Below are 22706 nucleotides of genomic sequence, written 5' to 3' on the forward strand. Positions count from 1 at the left end.
ACTCTAAGTCAGAGTCGATACTGGGCCACCACACGTGGGATCTGGCTATCGCTTTCATCATTACTATACCCGGATGTGCGCTATGGACATCGGAAATGAACATCTCCCTGCCCTTTTTTTGGGAAGCACTACGCGGTTATCCCACAACAGGCAGTCTGCCTGAATGGACAGCTCGTCCTTTCGCCGCTGGAACGGCTTGATTGGCTCTTGCATTTCAACGGAGGATGTTGGCCCAGCTCCCATGCAGTACACAGTTTTTTTTTTACTTGGGAAAGCAGAGGATCTTGGCTGGGCCATGTCCTAATCTGGCGGGCCGTGATAGGTGATTTATCATTTTCAAACGCTTCCACGACCATCAACAAGTCTGCGGGCTGCGCCACCATCAACAAGTTTGCAGGCTGCGCCATTTCCACCCCCGTGGTGGGCAATAGTAGCCGACAGAGCATCCGCACAGTTCTCGGTGCCTGGCTTGTGGCAGATGGTTATAGTTATACGCTGATAGCACGAGTGCCCACCTTTGTCTGCGGGCTAAGACATTAGTATTTATCCCCTTGCTTTCAGCGAACAGAGATGCGAGGGGCTTGTGATCGGTTTCCAGCTCAAATTTGAGGCCAAACAAGTACTGATGCATTTTCTTTACCCCGAACACACACGCTAATGCCTCTTTCTCAATCATGCTGTAGGCCCTCTCAGCCTTAGACAAGCTCCAGGAAGCATAGGCGACGGGTTGCAACTTCCCCGCAACGTTAGCTTGTTGTAATACACACCAGACTCCATATGATGACACGTCACATGCTAGCACGTCTTTTACACGGGTTATACAATACAAGCAGTTTGTTGGAGCATAAAATGTTTCTGGCTTTCTCAAAAGCAATTACTTGGTTTTTTTTCCTCATACCCAGTTCTCACCTTTGCGCAATAACACATGTAAGGGCTCTAAAAGGGTGCTTAACCCCCGGTAGGAAGTTACAAAAATAGTTGGAGTCCCAGGAACGACCACAGCTCTGTGACGTTCTGTGGCCTGGGTGCGTTCCTGATAGCCTCTGTCTTGGTGTCTGTGGGCCGAATGCCGTCCGCCGCAATCTTTCTCCCCAAAAACTCCACTTCTGTTACCATGAAGATGCATTTCGACCTCTTCAGCCGCAGCCCTATGCGACCCAGTCGCTGGAGGACCTCCTCCAGGTTTTGTAGGTGCTCGTCGGTGTTCCGACCCATGACCAATATGTCGTCCTGAAAGACCATTGTGTGGTACCGATTTGAGTAGGCTCTCCATGTTTCTCTGGAAGATTGCTGCAGCCGACCGAATTCCAAACGGGCATCTGTTATAGATGAAGTCTCTTGTGCGTGTTGATGCAGGTGAGGCCCTTCGAAGACTCCTCCAGCTCCTGCGTCATGTAGGCTGAAGTCAGGTCGAGCTTGGTGAATGCCTTGCCTCCTGCCAGTGTCGCACATAGGTCGTCTGCCTTAGGTGGCGGGTATTGGTCCTGTAGCAAGAAACGATTAATAATTGCTGCAAATCCTGACCGTGCCATCACTTTTGAGTACTGGAACAATTGGGCTGGCCCACTCGCTGAACTTCTCTGGGGAGATGATGCTCTCGCATTGCAGCCTGTCCAGCTCGATTTCCACTCTCCCTCATCATGTGAGGTACCGCTCGTGCCTTGTGGTGAATGGGTCGTGCCTCTGGGACCAAGTGGATCCGCACCTTCGCCCCGGAAAAGTTTCCAATGCCTGGCTCAAAAAGGGAAGGACATTTTTAAGAACCTGGGTACATGAAGTCTCAATGACATGTGATAGCGCTCGGATGTCATCCCAGTTCCAGCGGATTTTGCCCAGCCAGCTCCTTCCAAGCAGTGTGGGGCCATCACCTGGGACAATCCAGAGTGTCAGTATGTGCACTGTGCCCTCGTAGGTGACCTTGACCATGGCGCTGCCCAGGACAGTGATAAGCTCTTTGGTGTACGTTCTCAGTTTCGTGTGGATGGGCCTCAGGGATGGTCTGAATGCCTTGGTGCACCACAGTCTCTCAAACATCTTTTTACTCATGATGGATTGGCTAGCGCCAGTGTCCAGTTCCATGGCTACAGGTAAGCCATTCAATTTTACGTTTAGCATTATAGGTGGACATTTCGTCGGAAATGTGTGCACCCAGTGTACTTCAGCATCTGCCTCTTCTGAGGCTCGAAATTGCTTTGATCCTGTGGAATTCTCTACCACAGAAAGTAGTTGAGGCCAATTCACTAAATATATTCAAAAGGGAGTTAGATGAAGTCCTTACTACTCGGGGGATCAAGGGGTATGGCGAGAAAGCAGGAAGGGGGTACTGAAGTTTCATGTTCAGCCATGAACTCATTGAATGGCAGTGCAGGCTAGAAAGGCTGAATGGCCTGCTCCTGCACCTATTTTCTATGTTTCTATATTTCTATGATCCACCATGGACCAATCTTCCTCTGCCACATGGTGGTTAGCAGGTTTTGCAGAGCTTGCAGCTCATTTGCAAGCTCGTTGGAGGTGCCCCATTGTTCCACAGCCCTTGCAAACATACCCTCTGAAGCGGCATGAATAGGCTGATTGGAAGCCTCCACAACGCCAACAAGATGTGAATTGCCTTGCATTCATCCTTTGTTGCAGACTCAGTCATCTGGGTCACCTGAGGCCTGCTGGCAATTGCAGACTCATGGGTCCTGCCCTGTACATTTCTGCTCGCAAACACAGTTCCAGTTAATTTGTGAACATTGCTAGCACTTGTGTGCTGAGAGATCTGTTTGGTGTTATCACTGGTGGACATAAACGCCTGTGCTATCGCAATGGCCTTACTGAGGGTCGGTGTCTCTACAGTCAAAAGTTTTTGTAGGATGATCTCGTGGCCAATGCTCAGGACAAAAAAGTCTGAGCATTTGCTCCAGGTAGCCATCAAACTCACATTGTCCTGCAAGTCGCCTTAGCTCGCGACGTAGCTCACCACTTCCTGACCTTCAGATCGCTGGCACGTGTAGAACTGATACCTCGCCATCAGCACGCTCTCCCTCGGGTTAAGATTTCCCGAACCAGTGTGCACAGCTCCTCATACGACTTATCTGTGGGGTTCACCGGAGCCAGAAGATTCTTCATGAGACTGTAGGTCGGTGCCCCGCAGACTGTGAGGAGGACCGCTCCCCTTTTTGCAGCGCTTCCTTCTCTGTCCAGCTCGTTGGCCACAAAGTACTGGTCTAGCCGTTCGACATAGGCTTCCCAGTCCTCACCCTCCGAGAACTTCTCCAGGATGCCCAGAGTTTGCGTTGGATTCGTATTCTCGTCGCCAGTAATTGTGTTCCTAACACAGATGAGGCTGCACACAGGGAGGTTAAAGTAACAGTGACCTCAGTCTTCAATAAGAAACTCCAGAGTGAGGAACAGGCCTTAGGGGCCGACTTATATACGGTGCTTCAGGGGATGAGCTCCCTGGTGGTGGAACATGGAAGTGCATGCTTTACAGATACACAACAGTGGGTGCAATATTTTGCCCCTTGAGATGACCTGCTGCCTTTATCCTAGGCTTTGATACAACTTCATTTAAATGCTGTTTGAACTGCCCTTCTCTCTTACCCTGTCCCTTTTGTTTCCCTCCTTCCCTTCTTATAGGATGAACCTTTATCATTTTATAATTTTAGCCAATGGACTAGTGTTAATTTCATCCTGCCATGTTTGTTCATGATTTGTTGACAGATGTGTATCTCAGCCCCCTGCATCTTGGGTCAGCGTTTTGATTAGTCTCAACTTTCTTCTTTCCTGTCCTCATAATGCCATATGATTAGGGCCTTTAGAACTCTCGTTTGCATTTTTCTCCAGAACTCAACTTATGTAACTTATTGTTTATTCTTTATTGTGCATCCCAATATCTGCAGGCTCTTTTCCACTTAGCCATTACAGTGTTCTGTCTTATTTCTGTTCATATAGAATATCTAGCATAGCCAGGAGAGAGAAAGACATAGCTTGCGGAAAGGATCAAATCTCACATTATGTTCAATGCAATGACTGCTCACAGAGATTGTACTTCCTATAGCCAATTGCAAGATTATAGAAAATAGAAAAGCAACAATCATGGAATAAAAATGGAAATTATGGAAATAGCAGAACTGGAAAAAGTTAAGAGATGTACCAGGTTTTAAGCAAGTACCGATTTAGGGAAAGTTAAGGAAAGGAAAAAAAAGAGAAGTTCTGTGATAGGATGGAAGGCAGGAAGGATCCATCTCCTTTTACATTGCATCATCATCCCTTTAGTCTTTTAATCTCTCCTGTCTTCCATCCTATAGAATCATAGAATGATTACAGCATGGAAGATGACCATTTGGCCCATCAAACCCATGCCAGCTCTTTGCAAGAGCAATTCTCAGCTAGTCCCACTCCCCTGCCCTTTCCCCGTAGCCCTGCAATTATTTTTCCTTCAGGTACTTATCCAACGCCGCTTTGAAAGCTATGATCGAGTCCAACTCCACCACCCTTTCAAGCAGTGCATTCCAGATCCTAACCACTACCCGCATAAAGAAGTTTTTTCTTGTGTCACCTTTGCTTCTTTTGACAATCACCTTAAATCTGTGTCCTCTGGTTCGCAACCCTTCTCCCGATGGGAACAGTTTCTCTCTACATACTCTGTTCAGACCCCTTTTTTTGAACACCTCTATCAAATCACCTCTCAATCTTCTCTGCTCCAAGGTGAACCCCAGTGTAATGTATGCACCTGTGAGTATGCTCACAGGTTGAGTTGGGAGTGGCTTCGCCAGTCACATAATGCTCACAAGACGCAATAAAACCCCAGCCAGTTCGGTTCAGTGGATCCACGATGAGGCAGGTGGTTGTGAGCCTGGTGGCTGAACTGGTAATGTGTAGTGTGATTGTTAAACCTTTTGCTAATAAACCAACTAGTTCTTAATAGCGATGTGTTGCTATGAATTCTTCAGCTAAGAAGCCATAAAGCAAATACATTACACCCAGCTTCTTCAGTCTACCCACGTAAGTGAAGTCCCTCATCCATGGAATCATTCTCATAAATCTTTTCTGCACCCTTTCTAAGGCCTTCACATCCTTCCTAAAGTGCAATGCCCAGAATTGGACACAATACTCTGGTTGAGGCCGAACCAGTGCTTTATAAAAGGATCATCATAACTTCCTTGCTTTTGTACTCTATGCAGCTATTTATGAAGCCCAGGAACCCATATGCTCTTTTAACTGCTTTCTCAACCTGCCCTGCTACCTTCAATGATCTGTGCACATATACCCCTAGGTGTCTCTGGTCCTGCACCCCATTTAGGATTGTACCCCTTAGTTTATATTTCCTGTCCTCATTCTATCAAAATGTATTAATTTGCACTTTTCTGCGTTAAATTTCATCTGTCACGTGTCCATCCATTCCACCAGCCTGTCTATGCCCTCTTGAAGTCGATCACTATCCTCCTCACTGTTCACTATAATTCCCAAGTTTTGGGTCATCTGTAAATTTTGAAATTGTGCCCTGTAACCCACATCCAAGTCATTAATATATGACCTACCCTTTTTCTCTTTCCTCTCCTCCCCTCCCCCCCTTTGCCTGCCTTGGTACTAGCTGAAAACCTGGTTCATCTCTAACTTTTCCCCCAGTTCTGACAAAAGGTCATCGATCTGAAACTCTGTTTCTCTGTCTCCATCTGCTGAATATTTCCAGCATTTTCTGATTTTATTTCAGATTTCCAGCATCTGCAGTATTTTGCTGTTGAATCAGGACTTTGGGTTCCTGTAAGTGCTTATGTTGCATTTATGACTGATCAACAAATAAAAGTCACAATGTAAGTGACAAATGGGACAGTGTTGTCTCCCAGAAGCAGTGCAGATCACTTACTATTCAGCATTCTATCTAGCTAGCCAAGAATCAACAAAAAAGAAACTTACCTGACTGCGGCAGCAAAATCACGTAACAGGCAGTACCAAGATTCTATAATCATGACCTTCTACCCGGGAACAATTTCTAAGATTACCAGCAGATAGATTTTTGCTTTGGTTAAAGTTTTCTATATTTAAAATAAAGCTTTCTACAGCATTACAAACTGCTGAATTAATAGGCCTTATTATTTTCCTGCAACCATTAGATTTTGAATTTGCCTACACTAGTCCACAATGTTGACATATAAAGTAGTGTTTGACATGTAAAATACCCGATTTCTGAGGGATCATAAAACATAACTGCATGGTATATGCATCTCCCATACCAAGAACTGAAGCATGAAAGATACAGAACAAACGTAATTCACAATTCTTCACAATTGACTTAGATTCATCCTACTTTGCGAAAGGCCATTAGCAGGAAATGAAGGTCACTCTTCTATTTTATTTCATCTAATTAACTACCAATATCTTCCATGTGGTCATCCAAGCTCCAAACAGTGCTTAAAATAGCCCATTAAAAAATAACTAACAACTAAGCCACATCTAATGCCACTATCAGCCTCGATCAGAGGGTTCCAATTTCCTATTTTATAAAAAAGGGAAAAAAATGAAGCACTATCTACACTTCAGATTGATTATTCAGTGACCCTTATCTACATCTTCACTCAGCAATTTGAATTTTAATCAAAGCAAATGGAATAATTAGCATTTCAAAGTGTTTTTGATACACTGAACAAAACAGAAAAAATGACTTCACAGACAACACAAGAAAAATAAAAAAATGCTACCTATCAAGTTAATTAAAATAAAATTTTAAAAAACATAATTGCCAGAACCAGCTGCACAGTTATATGTGAAGGAGATACTGTTGAGATAAAATTAGTTCTCACTTTTAATTTTGGCATTGAGTGAATTACCAGTATGACAGACTGTGTCAGAGTATGAGTGTCATACATGTATAGATTAAAAGATGCCAGGATTCACAGTACAGTTGTGTTGTAGTTAAAGCCATATTAATCCATGGGATTTGGGAGAGGGGTGAAAGAGAGAATGAAAAATGGTCTACCTTATTCGTAGTATATTCTAGCTTAAGCAAATTTATGCTTCAGTGGATAAAAAAATTAAAATATTTAGTCTATTATGTCATACTTTTATCAATAATTATTTTTTAGAATCACCAATATCCCCCTTGTAAAATGATAATTCTTAAAGATTACTACTTAGGAAAGTAGCCATTGGAGAAAAACCTTAATCCAATTTCAAGAGGAATGACCAGACCCAAAATGCCAAATAAAAATAAAGGCTCAGACTCCATAGGATTCTCCCTATCTTGCGGCATAACATTGTCAGGAGACCAGTTGAATCCTTGGTGAAATGGTGCAAACCGTTTATGCCATTTCCTAGTGGCTCTGCTGGTCACCTGCTAAAGTTACAGTGGGAGACCAGGAAAATCCCTGCGGAATTTCAGGCCAAAATCCCTTATATTACTGTTTACTTAAAATCCCAAAGGGTTTATTAAGCAAGTGCTCAAAAGTGAATATGTAATCAAATGCATGTTGTGTAAACTAAGAAAATATTTCTGAGATTTAGAACATCACTGAAAGATTAAAACTCATCATCAAGATCCCTTTGCTGGATGGAAATCATTTCATCTCTCCTTACAGTTATATCATGAAACAAGAAACTTTTTATTCCCTGTAATTTTAGGAGCCTTTTCAGTAGATACATTCTCGCTAATCACCTTAAGAAATCACTATTACCCCTATTAATTTGGATTTCTCCAGAGATTGAAAGAACTTATATTACTATAAGATATGGTGTAATGACCACCTGCACTAAATGTTAAGGTAATGTTTAAAATGATCATTCATGAACATTTATATCAATGATACAAATAGTAATAAGCTAGGTTCTACTGTTGTAAGTAATGGTGGACAGTAAGCTGCGCATTTTACCAAAGGGAGCAGGTCTATTTATGGCATCTGAAGCGGTAGGAATATCTATCAATATTCCAAAGTGAAGAAATTAAGAGGTTATGACATTACTTCAGGATTCCTTTTATACAGTTAACATTTTTGATGATTAAAAGCACTACAAAAATCTGATAGTAGAATATATACATGTTATATGGCAATGACTAAAACCCTACCAGACTTGCACACATTATACCAGGAATAGCTATAATTTAGTTAAGTACTTCACATCTTGGACTTCCATTGCACTATTGTACTAATTACAAAAAAGTTATGCTGATCATCAGAATCCGAACTATTATTTGACTTTTTGGGGAAAACAAAACTGTCTAGAGACCTCTGACTCAGTTAATTGCTGAAGAATATTATGATGTTTCTCAAGCACAGAACATTTGACACAGCTAACTTAATGATATTTTAAATTCTCATGTGAATTACTGGCAATTTGTTTTTCAAAATATAACTGCACACCTACTCTCAGATTTCATTGATTTTTCTCTTCTGAACATAGGTTGAGACTTGAATTTATAATCCACAACATTCAACAGCAATAGCTAGATTGAATTGAGCAATAATTTATGCCTGTATCTTTAACTTAAAATTAGAATGAAAAGATAATGGATCCCTTTACATGTGATCTCCCTCATCTTAAGTGTTAAACTGGCTCCAGCAGTGGTAAGGAGGAGAGTAATAAAATGGGTATACACACTGTAAGGGGCAGACTTTGAAGACCACGTACCCCGATGATGGCGTTTAGCTCAGCCATGGTCACTTGCTTGGCTCGCTCCACTGCCTGCACCACTTGCTGTTGGTGCTGAAAGTGAATTTCAGAAAGCAAATAATGTCAGTTTCATTTGCATTCTGTAGCGTTACGTCCTTCTTAAACCTAAGAGTGAAAAACCTCATCGATCAGTGCTGTATGTAATGTTCACAGAGCATACTTAACTGCTCAATCCAATCCCTTTAAGGGTTTATTGTGACAGCAACGTAAAAGCCTTAACCAGTTAGTCCTTTTCAACTACAAAAAGGAAAAACTATAAATCAGTTAGTTATACAATCACCAAATTGTCATTGTATCTTGAGGTAAAAACTGGATCCATTATTAAGAGAAAAACTGTATGTATTTTACGGCTATCTATAAAACTCTGAACACAGATAAGTAATGCAATGTAACTTTATGAAAACCATGTTATAAGTAAATTTCTGTGAAATTTTACAAACGTTGCCTCACGCCTAAATATATCCTAGAGACTTGCTTCTTGAATACATGCTTTTTTCAGAATTCTAATAGATTAACCATACATGGTACTTTCTCAGTAATATGCTTTTTGTAAACCAACAAAGACTTACGCAAGGATGATCCAGGGTACTTTACCACCCTAACAAAAGATATTCACTAACCTTTACAATTTAAAGAAGAAAGTTAAATACATGTACTTTATGCAGGTATATGAACATGGAGTTCAAACATAAACTTCAAGTTTTACATCGCTCCCAGTGACACTTAACAGCACAGAAAGACATCAAACTGCTGAGGCATCCACTGAACATACACCATCAAGTACCCTCACCCTCAGCATATTCATTAAGATCTAGTGGCAAGATATAATGAAAGAATCTAATCATGAGGTGGAAAAATCACCTTTCAGAATGCAAGCACACATTGTTATTATAATGCTATCTTTGAATTTATGATTCAGATTATATACTTAATTCATTTACCACCCTATATTTCATCATAATCTGCATAACAAGTCACAACATATGTTTTTTGTAGGTTTGTATCTTTGGTACCAAATGGCCACTCATAAGCATCAATGGTTTCCTCACATGTTGCAAGCTCACTCAACCCAATTCCTACTAGTTATTTTTCTATGAATGAAGGCAAGCATTTCAATTTCAAAGTACATTATGTATATTACAATTGGCTACAACAAAGGTAGCAAGGGCAAGACTGGGCTCAGCTACAACGATGCGCAAATAGTCTACTGAATCTCACTGTCGAGGCTTACACATGAACCATGGCCAATTAGGAAAGGTATCAGCATCCATTCCAGCAAGAGTTACCATTTTCAGGAGAGGAAGGGTGAAGAAACGTACATGATTATATATCCATAAGTTGTTCACACAATATATATTCAATGAGAAAAGTTAAGCAGACCAAATAGTGTCCTTTTATTCATAAATTTTTATTGAAAATAACAGATGGTCTAAAATGAATTTGATTTTGCACTTGTATTGGCCTATAAACAGCTCAACGCGCATTCAAGAGTCTTAAGTTCCCTCTGGTCCATCCATAGAAGCAGTGTGATTTTTTTTTTTAAAAAGCAAGTAGAAGGAACTGACCTCCTTTTGGAAATCTATTCTTTGGATCTGTTCTGTGCCCCAGAACTAAAGGAAAGTGACTCGAGAAAATAAAACGTTCCCAAAAAGAAAGCCAAGTACCGTCCATGCTACCAGGGATCATAAATATGTTATATTAAGGAGAGCTTACCTCTTGAGACAGGAAAGGAATGACTTGGGCACAAATGGCATTTAGTCGCTTGACAATTTCAGCCTGAAAGATAAAAGAACCAGATCTTGGGTCATTAGTGCAATACCGTCAAAATACGTACAATGCTAACTAGTTTGTCTTCTTGCAGCAAACTAACCCACAGTACAATATCAGATTTATCTGCTGCCACAACATGCCTAGATGTCTAGCAGCAATTGAAAATAGAGCAGATAAAAGTTTTCCTGAATGTAGTACTGGGATTAATTTGGAGTTAAACTATGATGAACAGTGAGATAAGGAAAAATTATTTCAGTGCGCTTTACAGATAAAATACACAGACACACACATATAAATATATATATATATATCTGCAAACTGCATCAAATGTGAACTCTTACATCCTGAATAGCTATACATTTCCTATTCCTTGCATTAAATAAATGCACATATCAGTTAGATTATTAGTGAGCACTTTTCATCTGTGGGAATCAGAAAATCTAGATCCTGCAGTTCAGATCTATTAACTCTGGAGTTTTATTATGTATAGTTATACAGTCAGAAGAAAAATAATAGGGGCAATTTAACCTTGCCCTCCCAGCCAGGCAGTTAAAATCTCTAATACCATCTCCTTTTGCCTTGTACAATCATGCCTTTTGTTATTTAATCTCGCCTCCCACTTCATCACAGATCTTACCTTTTGTTCTTTCCTCCCCACCCACTTTTCCTGCCTCTGCACTTGCTTAAATCCTATTATATCTCTAACTTTTTCCAGTTCTGACAAAAGGTCATCGACCTGAAATGTTAACTCTGTTCTCTCCCCACAGATTCTGCCTGATCTGCTGAGTTTCCCATTTTTATTTTAGTTAAAATCACGTGCAGGTCTCAGTGATCCTTCAGACTATCATTTTAACCTACTCTTCTGAGCAGGCAAGAAGGACACCTGCCAGAATCCGGCGAGGTGGATGGACTCCAATGACATCAGGTTCTGACTGCTATTTTAACTAGAGGCCTGCATGTTGTTGTTTTCCCACCTGGCTAATCGCACGAGAAAAGAAGTCAGGTCGAGAAAAGCTATTTTTTTCTGGACTTGAACTTGTTATTAGGTTCCTCTACATTCATGCACATCAAATGATCAGATTTTAAACAATTTCAAAAGTTACAGATTACCTCATTTCCATCACTATATCAATGAAGTGCAAGTGATTCTGATAATTTTGAGTGAATGCAATAAGTTTGTGGGGAGGTGGGGTAAAGTTAAGAAAGAGAGCAAAGTAACATACTGCGAATTTAGATTTGACTGAAATGGTCTATATTTAAAAAAACTACTACAACAAACAAAAACCAAAACCAGCAAAATCATAAATCCTGTCAAATATCAGAATAAGTCCCATTTCAAACATTTAGATTTATTCCAGAGTTATGGAGAGATCGGCATACACCAACACAACCATTAATTCTTCAATAGAACTCAAAATGGTTTTTAAAAAGTGATAATTGTCAAAGACGCACATAAGAATTCCACAAGTTATTCAAGTTAACAAATTAGGTATCCAAAGTTGTAGTAAGTAAAGCCCAATCACACCATCTCAAAGTCTGCATTTGTATATATGTAAAAAGAAAGAAGGTACCCTGGAGTGGCTTGAAGGCTGTAAACCAGTATCAGAGTTCAGGTGACAGCTCTTAGCCTTTGAACTTTGCTTTTTGAGTTAGGCCATCATCAGAACATCTCTGACAACAATGTCATCGACCTGAAACGTTAACTTTGTTTCTCTCTCCACAGATGCTGCCTGCCCTACTGAGTATTTCCCGCATTTTCTGTTTTTATTTCAGATTTCTAGTATCTGCAGTACAGGTGCAGCATCCAGAATCCGGAAACCTCGGGACCGAGGCCATTCCAGATTCCGCACTTTTCCAGACTTTGGATCATCTTTGACGTCACGAATTCGGAAACACCCGAGCCCAGGTTTGGGTATTTCTGGATTTCGGAACGTCAGAAACCTGCCGAGGAGGAGCCGTTCGGGCGGAGCCCTATCGAGGAGGTGTTCGGGCGGGGCCCCGCCACCAAGGAGGTGTTCGGACCGGTGGGCCCCGTCATAGAGGTGGTGTTGGGACTGGCCAATGAGGAAGCCCCGATGTAAGGGCAGTGGCAGTGATCGGGGCGAGGTAAGGGCAGCAGCGGCGACGCAAGGCCTAAGGTCGGGCAGTGGAGGGGCCCCGAGGTTGGCAAGGTCGGCAGGTCCAGATTCTGGAACATTTTATGGATTCCGGACGACCCTGCCACCGATCGTTCCGAAGTCCAGATTCCGGAATTCCGGATTTTGGACGCTGCACCTCTATTTTGCTTTTGTATCAAACTGTGCCAACGAATGCTACCATTCGGTCAATTGAGCCTGTGCTGACTCTTGAACTGGAGCAGTCTAATCCCATTTCCTCAACCTTTCCCTGTAATCTTTTTATATTCTGTCTTTTCAAATAATTGCCAATTACCTTTTAAATGATGTTATAATGTTTGTCTCACATACCTACTTGTGGTTAAAGTATCCCATGTTTCAATAACTCTCGGTATTAAAAAAAATTCTTATAACTTTCCCCTTTGCTATTAAGAGTGACATCCTGAGTTTATGCCCCCCAGTTACTAGTGGTCAACCAGAAAATACACTCTCAAACCATTCAATCTTGAAAACCTCTTAGATCCCCCTTAACGTTCCCAGCTCTAGTTAAAAAGCCAAGATTTTGAACCTTTCATAACTAATCTCTCCATATTATCATTTTAATAAATCTTCACTACACCCTTTTCATTGCTCCAAAGTTCTTCCCATAAAGGAGTGCCCAGAACCTGAAGCAATGGTTCAAATTTGGCCTAACCAATGTCTTGTACCAATGCAACATCACTTCAGAGCTGCTAATTGCTACAGCTCAAATTTTCCAGTGGCAGGGAGGGGAAATAGCAACTTGTAGCAACTTCAAATACCCTAATAATTCACCCTGATCTTCTCCCATTTTACTCCAATCCTCCAATTGGTTCACATTGCATCAAGTCTCTTTGGCACCACCTTCTTTGCTCCTAATGTGACCCTGCCACAATTTCCTTGACACATCCTGATATGTTGTATCCTCAATGATTCATTGTTGTATGGTTGCCTCTCCAGCTGCTAATCCCTGTTAGCTTGCACCGGAGCAGTCATCCTCTCTCCTCACTGATTACTGACCAGGATTCCTCTCGGCCTCTACTTCTCTCATCTGCTGACCTTACCCTCCCTCCGACATTTAGTTCCCCAGCTGCCATTCCGTTCTACAATCCATCCTACATCCTCCTCTTCTTCACATGACTTAGACTCTTTCCATAATATAGCCTCTCCCCTCACAATCACATATCCATTCTCCATCGCTTATATCCTCCCCCATCATCTCCTTGACTTAGCTGCCATTCAATACCATTTACTACCATTATCTAATCCAATACATTCGAACATCCCCATCTGCTGAGGACAATTTGTGAACCCCTTCAGCCCATATCCCCTCATTGTAAATGACCTATTCCCCACAGTCCAATTCCCTCTCCTCACCAGAGAGCGATCTGAAATGCCCACACACCATCTTTACTCCCCCCACCCCCAGCAGGAGGGAGGGAACTAGAGGCAAGGAAACAATCAGACCAAGACTCACGAACATAATTCAATTCAATTTTTAAACCAGTACATTCTGTATAAAATCCAAGTATTATGTTACTGGAAAATTTCCTGTGGTGTTGCACATAGCAAGTCAGAGAATATGGTCTCTGTCCCACCCATCTCTGCTGCAGTTTCTCTCCCAATCTTATTTCTTCTGCTTCTCCTTCACTTTTTTTCTTCTCTCTCGTTCTTTGCTGCTCTGTCTCTTTTCTTTTTAAATACAGGTGGGAGATAATGGGGCGGTATTCAATGGTGTGGTGGGGAAGAAGCCACTACACCTGCATTTTGGGTGGAGGTTGCAGGCAAAATATGGCCCTCAGTATCTCCCATCCCACCATCGCATCATAGCAGCTACCCCTTTCTACCATCTCTCATTCCCATCATTACCCCATCTCATCTTTTGAGCTACCCAATTAATTCCAGTGTCTTCCCTTCTTCTTTGCTGTGCTGTCACTTACTTCACCCTTAACATCCACTCCTTTCCCCACCGCCATGAAAACACGTAGCGAGGCCAAAGCCCCCCTTACTGTCAACTAGTTGTACTCCTTCCCATCCCTTCTTATACTCCTTTACTATCCATTTCCCCTCAAGAGGCTTTCCTTACTTTCAAAATGTGTTTTAAAAAAAACAAATTTGAATGTGGAAAGTTACGGTCTGTCTTTCTATCACTGAACAGTACCGATGCATCCTGGTAAAGTAGAATGCTCAGACTGCACAATCCAAGTTTAACTCAGTCACAGGTCTGGGGGGGAAAAAATCTGAATCTGAATTCGGACAAGTAAGAGGTAATGCATCTGGGGAGGTCTAACAAGGCAAAGGAATACACATTAAATGGTACAACACTTAAAAAGTGTAGAGGAACAAAGGGACCTTGGAGTGCAGGTCCACAGATCCCTGAAGGTAGCAGGCCAGGTAGATAAGGTGGTTAAGAATGAATATGGAATACTTGCCTTCATTAGTCGAGGCATGGAATACAAGAGCAAGAAAGTTATTCTTGAACTGTATAAAACACTGGTTAGGCCGCAGCTGGAGTACTGTGTGCAGTTCTGGTCACCACATTACAGGAAAGATGTGATTGCACTGGAAAGGGTGCAGAGAAGATTTACAATAATGTTGCCTGGACTGGGGAATTTTGGCTATGAGGAAAGATTGGAGATGCTGGGTCTGTTTTCTTTGGAACAGAGGAGGCTGAGGGGAGACCTGATCGAGGTGTATAAAATTATGAGGGGCCTGGATAGAGTGGATAGGAAGGACCTGTTTTCCTTGTCAGAGGGGTCAACAACCAGGGGACATAGATTTAAATTAATTGGGGGGGTTTAAAGAGAAGATACGAGGGGAAATTTCTTCACCCAGAGGGTGGTGGCGGTCTGGAACTCACTGCCTGAAAGGGTGGCAGAGGCAGAAATCCTCACCACATTTAAAAGCTCCCTGGATGTGCACTTAAGGTGCTGTAACCTACAGGTGTACGGACCAAGAGCCTAGAAAGTGGGATTAGGCTAGATAGCCTCTTGGTCGGCCGACATGGACACAATGGGCCGAAATGGCCTCCTTTCATGCTGTAAATTTCTATGATTCTAAGTCCAATTCTAGATTTTTGGGAGACCGAAATCTTCAAATACAAACTTTAAAATGAAGAAATTAAGAGACAAGATACAGAGTTAATCATGATGTTGTGAAAGATGTAATTTATGGATTTTCCCTAATTTTGTATGCACCCTTATTTTGAGCATAAGAAATTTAAGTTACCGACAAAAAAAGATTACTAGTAGAAAAAAAAATTAGAAAGCATTCTGAGCAATGAGAGAGAACCTGGTAGCTAGACTGCATTGAGTAATGAGTTTACATAGGCAAAACCCATTATAAATGTGGACATAGGAATTTATAATGGAAAAAGTTTAATTTACCTGGCTCACCTTCAGTGAGCTATTCCAAATGCATGAGCAGATCTACCAACAGAATTCATATTGAGACACCACCTTGAAAATGGTTTGTGTCTTTGACCATGTCAGACAGGTGGCAGACTTTCTCTGCTTGTCTCCTGCCTGATGGAAGTGGTCATTTTAACATCAACCCCTTTAGGTATTAATTTTTGCTAATTATAAGTGGTACCTTATCAAATGCCTTCTGAAAACACATGTATTTATGCAACAAACAAAACACCCCAACACTGTAACTAAATTAGTAAAGACAACCTTCTCTTTAAAAATCCATGCTAACCATTTCTAATTGGCCCATGCATTTCAAAGTGTTTATTAATTTTAGCCCATAGTATTATGAATAGAAGCTTACTCACATCTGAGGTAAGAATAACTGGTCATAATTTCCCAACTCGTCACTTCTTCACTTGAACAGAGGTGTAACATTTGCTGTTCTTTAGCACAATTCCTCATTCCAAGACTTTTGGAAAGCCTCCTTTAGTATTCTGGGATTCAAGGGCCTGGTAACTTTAGTATCAACTATTTGAATAGCTTCCTTTTGAATATTTATCTTAAGTTATGGTTCTTGGACATCCTATTCAGACACTTTATTTTTATTTATTCATTCACAGGATGTGAGCGTCGCTGGCAAGACCAGCATTTAATGCCCATTTCTAATTGCTCTCGAGAAAGTGATGGTGCGTCATCTTGAAAAGGTTACTGCACAAGATAAAAGTTCACGGGGTTGGGAGTACTATATTAGCATGGAGAGAGGATTGGCTAACTAACAGAAGAGAGAGAGTCAGGATAAATGGGTCATTCTCTAGTTGGCAACCAGTAACTAGTGGGGTGCCGCAGGGATCAGTGCTGGGACCCCAACTATTTACAATCTATATTAACGACTTAGAAGAAGGGACTGAGTGTAACGCAGCCAAGTTTGCTGATGATACAAAGATGGGAAGAAAAGCAATGTGTGAGGAGGACACAAAAATCTGCAAAAGGATATAGACAGGCTAAGTGAGTGGGCAAAAATTTGGCAGATGGAGTATAATGTTGGAAAGTGTGAGGTCATGCACTTTGGCAGAAAAAAATCAAAGAGCAAGTTATTATTTAAATGGAGAAAGATTGCAAAGTGCTGCAGTACAGCAGGACCTGGGGTACTTGTGCATGAAACACAAAAGGAGTGTATGCAGGTAAAGGCAAGTGATCAGGAAGGCCAATGGTATCTTGGCCTGTATTGCAAAGGGGATGGAGTATAAAAGCAGGGAAGTCCTGCTACAGCTATACAAGATATTGGTGCGGCCACACCTGGAATACTGCATGCAGATTTTTGAGTTTCCATATTTACAAAAGGATATACTTGCTTGGAGGCAGTTCAGAGAAGGTTCACTAGGTTGATTCCGGGGATGAGGGGGTTGACTTATGAGGCAAGGTTGACTAGGTTGGGCCTCTACTCATTGGAATTCAGAAGAATGAGGTGATCTTATCGAAACGTGTAAGATTATGAGGGGGCTTGGCAAGGTGGATGCAGAGAGGATGTTTCCACTGATGGGGGAGACTAGAACTAGCGGGCATGATCTTTGAATAAGGGGCCGCCCATTTAAAACAGAGATGAGGAGAAATTTCTTCTGAGGGTTGTAAATCTGTGGAATTCGCTGCCTCAAGAGACCTGTGGAAGCTGGGACATTGAATAAATTTAAGACAGAAATAGACAGTTTCTTAAACGATAAGGGGATATGGGGAGTGGGCAGGGAAGTAGAGCTGAGTCCATGATCAGATCAACCATGATCTTATTGAATGGCGGACCAGGCTCGAGGGGCCGTATGGCCTACTCCTGCTCCTATTTCTTATGTTCTTATACTGCTGCAGTCCATCGTGACGTTTTCACCCTCCTGTATAAAAATTGTGTGAAACCTATAAAATGTCTCCACCATTTTCTCATTCAACTTGGTCTTCAAATGATCCCTCCCCTTCTTTGGCTATTTTTTTTTCTTATTTGGTTCTGAAAGTCCTTCCTCATTTTTCTATTTACCACCAGTCTTTTCATATTCCTTCTTTTACATTCCTAATTATCTTGATTGTTTCCCTCCAATGGTTATGGTCACTATTTCCCCCATTGTTCTCCAACCTTAAGTTCACTTACTTGTCTTGCTGTGAGCCAGAACCATCATTCCTTGCTAGACATTGAATATATTGATTTAGAAAACCATCCTCAATACATTTTAAGAACACTCCATTTTAACACAAATGCTACATCTTATCCCACTCTAATTCAGGATGGTTCAAATCCCCTCATCTACAAATCCCAGGTTTGATCTCCTTCCCACTATTTGGTGGTCTACACCATTCTCCCAATATGGCAACACATCCTTGATTATCACCATTCTGACTATTATCCGAATGGTGACAGATTAGGAAAAGGGGAGGTGCAACGAGACCTGGATGTCATGGTACATCAGTCATTGAAGGTTAGCATGCAGGTACAGCAGGCGGTTAAGAAAGCAAATGGCATGTTGGCCTTCATAGCGAGGGGATTGGAGTACAGGGGCAGGGAGGTGTTACTACAGTTGCACAGGGTCTTGGTGAGGCCACACCTGGAGTGTTGTGTACAGTTTTGGTCTCCTAACTTGAGGGAGGACATTCTTGCTATTGAGGGAGTGCAGCGAAGGTTCACCATACTGATTCCCGGGATGGCGGGACTGACATATCAAGAAAGACTGGATCAACTGGGCTTGTATTCACTGGAGTTCAGAAGAATGAGGGGATCTCATAGAAACGTTTAAAATTCTGATGGGTTTAGACAGGTTAGATGCAGGAAGAATGTTCCCAATGTTGGGGAAGTCCAGAACCAGGGGTCGCAGTCTAAGGATAAGGGGTAAGCCATTTAGGACCGAGATGAGGAGAAACTTCTTCACCCAGAGAGTGGTGAACCTGTGGAATTCTCTATCACAGAAAGTTGTTGAGGCCAATTCACTAAATATATTCAAAAAGGAGTTAGATGTAGTCCTTACTACTAGGGGGATCAAGGGGTATGGCGAAAAAGCAGGAATGGGGTACTGAAGTTGCATGTTCAGCCATGAACTCATTGAATGGCAGTGCAGGCTCGAAGGGCCGAATGGCCTACTCCTGCACCTATTTTCTATGTTTCTATGTCTTAACCCAGACAGATTCCATCAGAGAGCTGCCATCGATTAAAAAAAAGTGTATTTCCATAGCTGTGAGTGTGTTCTTAAGGAATAAGGTCACTTCTCATCTCTTCTTTATCTCTCCTGAAAATTTTATAACTGAGAATATTTAGTTCCCAGCTCCAGTATCTCCCTGGCTGAAGCCATGATTCCACCAATGCGACCACATCATGTCCCTCCGTCTTAATTAATTCCCTGAATTCAAAGACTACTTTGAATGCTTAGTACATTCATATATCTGACACTGCAACCTTGACATTTATATTCCTCAGTACCCATTTCCTTTCATTTTTTTTTCCATTTCTCACCCTCACTACTCTTCTCATTAACATGTGCTATCTGCTTGATGGTGTATCTCTCTAGACACCACCCCCACCCTTGGATTTACTGTTAGACTAATACAACTTTTTTTTGATCATCAGTTCTAATTATTTGGCTGACAAAAACATCCATTTGATCTTAAAACTATAGAATTTTCATCAATGCCAATACACTAGATGGAAAGAGAGAGAGATCCCAGCTACACCATCATCACCATAGGCAGTCCCTTAAAAATCGAGGAAAATGCTTCCACTCTAAAAATGAGTTCTTCGGTGACTGAACAGTCCAATTTGGAAAATACAGTCTGTCACAGGTGGGACAGTCATTGAAGGAAAGGGCAGGTGGGACTGGTTTGCCGCACGCTCCTTCCGCTGCCTATGCTGGTTTCCTGCATGCTCTCGGCGACGAGACTCGAGGATGCTCTTCTTCCACTTAGGGCAGTCTTTGGCCAGGGACTCCCAGGTGTTGGTGGGGATGTTGCATTTTATCAAGGAGGCTTTGAGGGTGTCCTTGAAACGTTTGCTTTGCCCACCTCGGGCTTGCTTGCTGAGTAGGCGTTCCAAGTAGAGCGCTTGCTTTGGGAGTCTTGTAGAAACATAGAAAATAGGTGCAGGAGTAGGCCATTCGACCCTTCGAGCCTGCACCACCATTCAATAAGATCATGGCTGATCAGTCCTTCAGTATCCCTTTCCTGCTTTTTCTCCATACCCCTTGATTCCCTTAGCCATAAGGGACATATCTAACTCCCTCTTGAATATATCCAATCAACTGGCATCAACAACTCTCTGCAGTAGGGAATTCCACAGGTTAACAATTCTGAGTGAAGAAGTTTCTCCTTATCTCAGTCCTAAATGGCCTGCCCCTTATCCTAAGGCTATGTCCCCTAGTTCTGAGCTTCCCCAACATCAGGAACATTCTTCCTGCATCTAACCTGTTCAGTCCCGTCAGAATCTTATACGTTTCTATGAGATCCCCTCTCATCCTTCTAAACTCCAGTGAATACAGACCCATTTGATCCAGTCTCTCTTCATATGACAGTCCAGCCATCCCTGGAATCAGTCTGGTGAACCTTTGCTGCACTCCCTGAATAGCAAGAATGTCCTTCCTCAGATTAGACCACCAAAACTGAACACAATATTCCAGGTGAGGCCTCACTAAGGCCCTGCACAACTGCAGTAACACCTCCCTGCTTCTATACTCAAATCTCCTAGCTGTGAAGGACAACATACCATTTGCCTTCTTTACCGCCTGCTGTACCTGCATGCCCATTTTCAGTGACTGATGAACCATGATACCCAGGTCTTGTTGCACCTCCCCTTTTCCTAATGTGCCGCCATCAGATAATATTCTGCCTTCGTGTTTTTGCCCCCAAAATGGATAACCTCACATTTATCCACGTTATACTGCATCTGCCGTGCATTTGCCCACTCACGTAACCTATCCAAGACACCCTGCAGCTTCTTAGTGTCACCTCACAGCTCACACCGCCACCCAGTTTAGTGTCATCCGCAAACTTGGAGATATTACACTCAATTCCTTCATCTAAATCATTAATGTATATTGTAAAGAGCTGGGGTCCCAGCACTGAGCCCTGCAGCACTCCACTAGTCACTGCCTGCCATTCTGAAAAGGACCAGTTTATCCCAACTCTCTGCTTCCTGTCGGCCAACCAGTTCTCTATCCACGTCAGTACATTACCCCCAATACCATGTGCTTTAATTTTGCACACCAATCTCTTGTGCGGGACCTCGTCAAAAGCCTTTTGAAAGTCCAAATAAACCACATCCACTGGTTCGCCCTTATCCACTCTACCAGTTACATCCTCAAAAAATTCCAGAAGATTCGTCAAGCATGATTTCCCTTTCATAAATGCATGCTGACTTGGTCCAATCCTGTCACTGCTTTCCAAATGCGCTGCTATTTCATCCTTAATGATTGATTCCAACATTTTCCCCACTACTGATGTCAGACGAACCGGTCTATAATTACCCGTTTTCTCTCTCCCTCCCTTTTTAAAAAGTGGTGTTACATTAGCTACCCTCCAGTCCATAGGAACTGATCCAAAGTCAATAGACTGTTGGAAAATGATCACCAATGCATCCACTATTTCTAAGGCCACTTCCTTAAGTACTCTGGGATGCAAACTATCAGACCCCGGGGATTTATCGGCCTTCAATCCCACCAATTTCCCTAACACAATTTCCCGCTTAATAAGGATATCCTTCAGTTCCTCCTTCTCACTCGACCCACTGTCCCCTAGTACATTCGGGAGGTTATTTGTGTCTTCCTTCGTGAAGACAGAACTGAAGTATTGGTTCAATTGGTCTGCCATTTCTTTGTTCCCCATTATAAATTCATCTGAATCCAATAGCAAGGGACCTACATTTGTCTTCACTAATCTTTTTCTCTTCACATATTTCTAGAAGCTTTTGCAGTCAGTTTTTATGTTCCCTGCTAGCTTCCTCTCGTACTCTGTTTTCCCCTTCTTAATTAAACCCTTAGTCCTCCTCTGTTGAATTATAAATTTCTCCCAGTCCTCAGGTTTGTTGCTTTTTTTAAGCCAATTTATATGCCTCTTCCTTGGCTTTAACACTATCCTTAATTTCCCTTGTTAGCCATGGTTCAGCCACCTTCCCCGTTTTATTTTTACTCCAGACAGGGATGTACAATTTCTGAAGTTCATCCATGTGATCTTTAACTGTTTGCCATTGCTTATCCACTGTCAACCGTTTAAGTGTCCTTTGCCAGTCTATTCTAGCCAATTCACGCCTCATACCGTAGAAGTTACTTTTCCTTAAGTTCAGGACCCTAGTTTCCGAATTAACTGTCACTTTCCACCTTAATAAGGAATTCTACCATATTATGGTCACTCTTCCCCAAGGGGCCTCGCACAACAATATTGCTAATTAGTCCCTTCTCATTACACATCACCCAGTCTAGGATGGCCAGCTCTCTGGTTGGTTCCTCGACATATTGGTTTAGAAAACCATCCCTAATACATTCCAGGAAATCCTCCTCCACCGCATTGCTACCAGTTAGGTTAGTCCAATCAATATATAAGATTAAAGTCGCCCATGATTACTGCTGTACTTTTATTGCACACCTCCCTTATTTCTTGTTTGATGCTGTCCCCAACCTGACTACTACTATTTGGTGGTCTGTACACAAGTCCCACTAGCGTTTTCTGCCCTTTGGTATTCCATAGCTCCACCCATACCGATTCCACATCATCCAAGCTAATTTCCTTCCTT

At 42.1% G+C, this 22706-nt stretch overlaps 1 protein-coding gene across 3 annotated transcripts in view; it reads right to left on the minus strand.

The window, feature by feature from the left end:
* LOC139230081 (transducin-like enhancer protein 4) overlaps positions 1 to 22706 on the minus strand; it is a 210638-nt gene that overhangs the window by 135731 nt on the left and 52201 nt on the right. For 2 of the 3 annotated variants that reach the window (XM_070862001.1, XM_070861924.1), the window contains exons 5-6: positions 10363 to 10425; positions 8578 to 8682 (exon numbers count right to left, since the gene is read on the minus strand). In XM_070862001.1, coding sequence (XP_070718102.1) covers positions 8578 to 8682; positions 10363 to 10425 — 168 coding nt within the window. The remainder of the gene's footprint in view (positions 1 to 8577; positions 8683 to 10362; positions 10426 to 22706) is intronic. The other variant, XM_070862065.1, reaches the window with a different exon arrangement.

The sequence above is a fragment of the Pristiophorus japonicus genome, chromosome 1 (genome assembly GCF_044704955.1).
Source record: "Pristiophorus japonicus isolate sPriJap1 chromosome 1, sPriJap1.hap1, whole genome shotgun sequence".
Classification (NCBI taxonomy): domain Eukaryota; kingdom Metazoa; phylum Chordata; class Chondrichthyes; family Pristiophoridae; genus Pristiophorus; species Pristiophorus japonicus.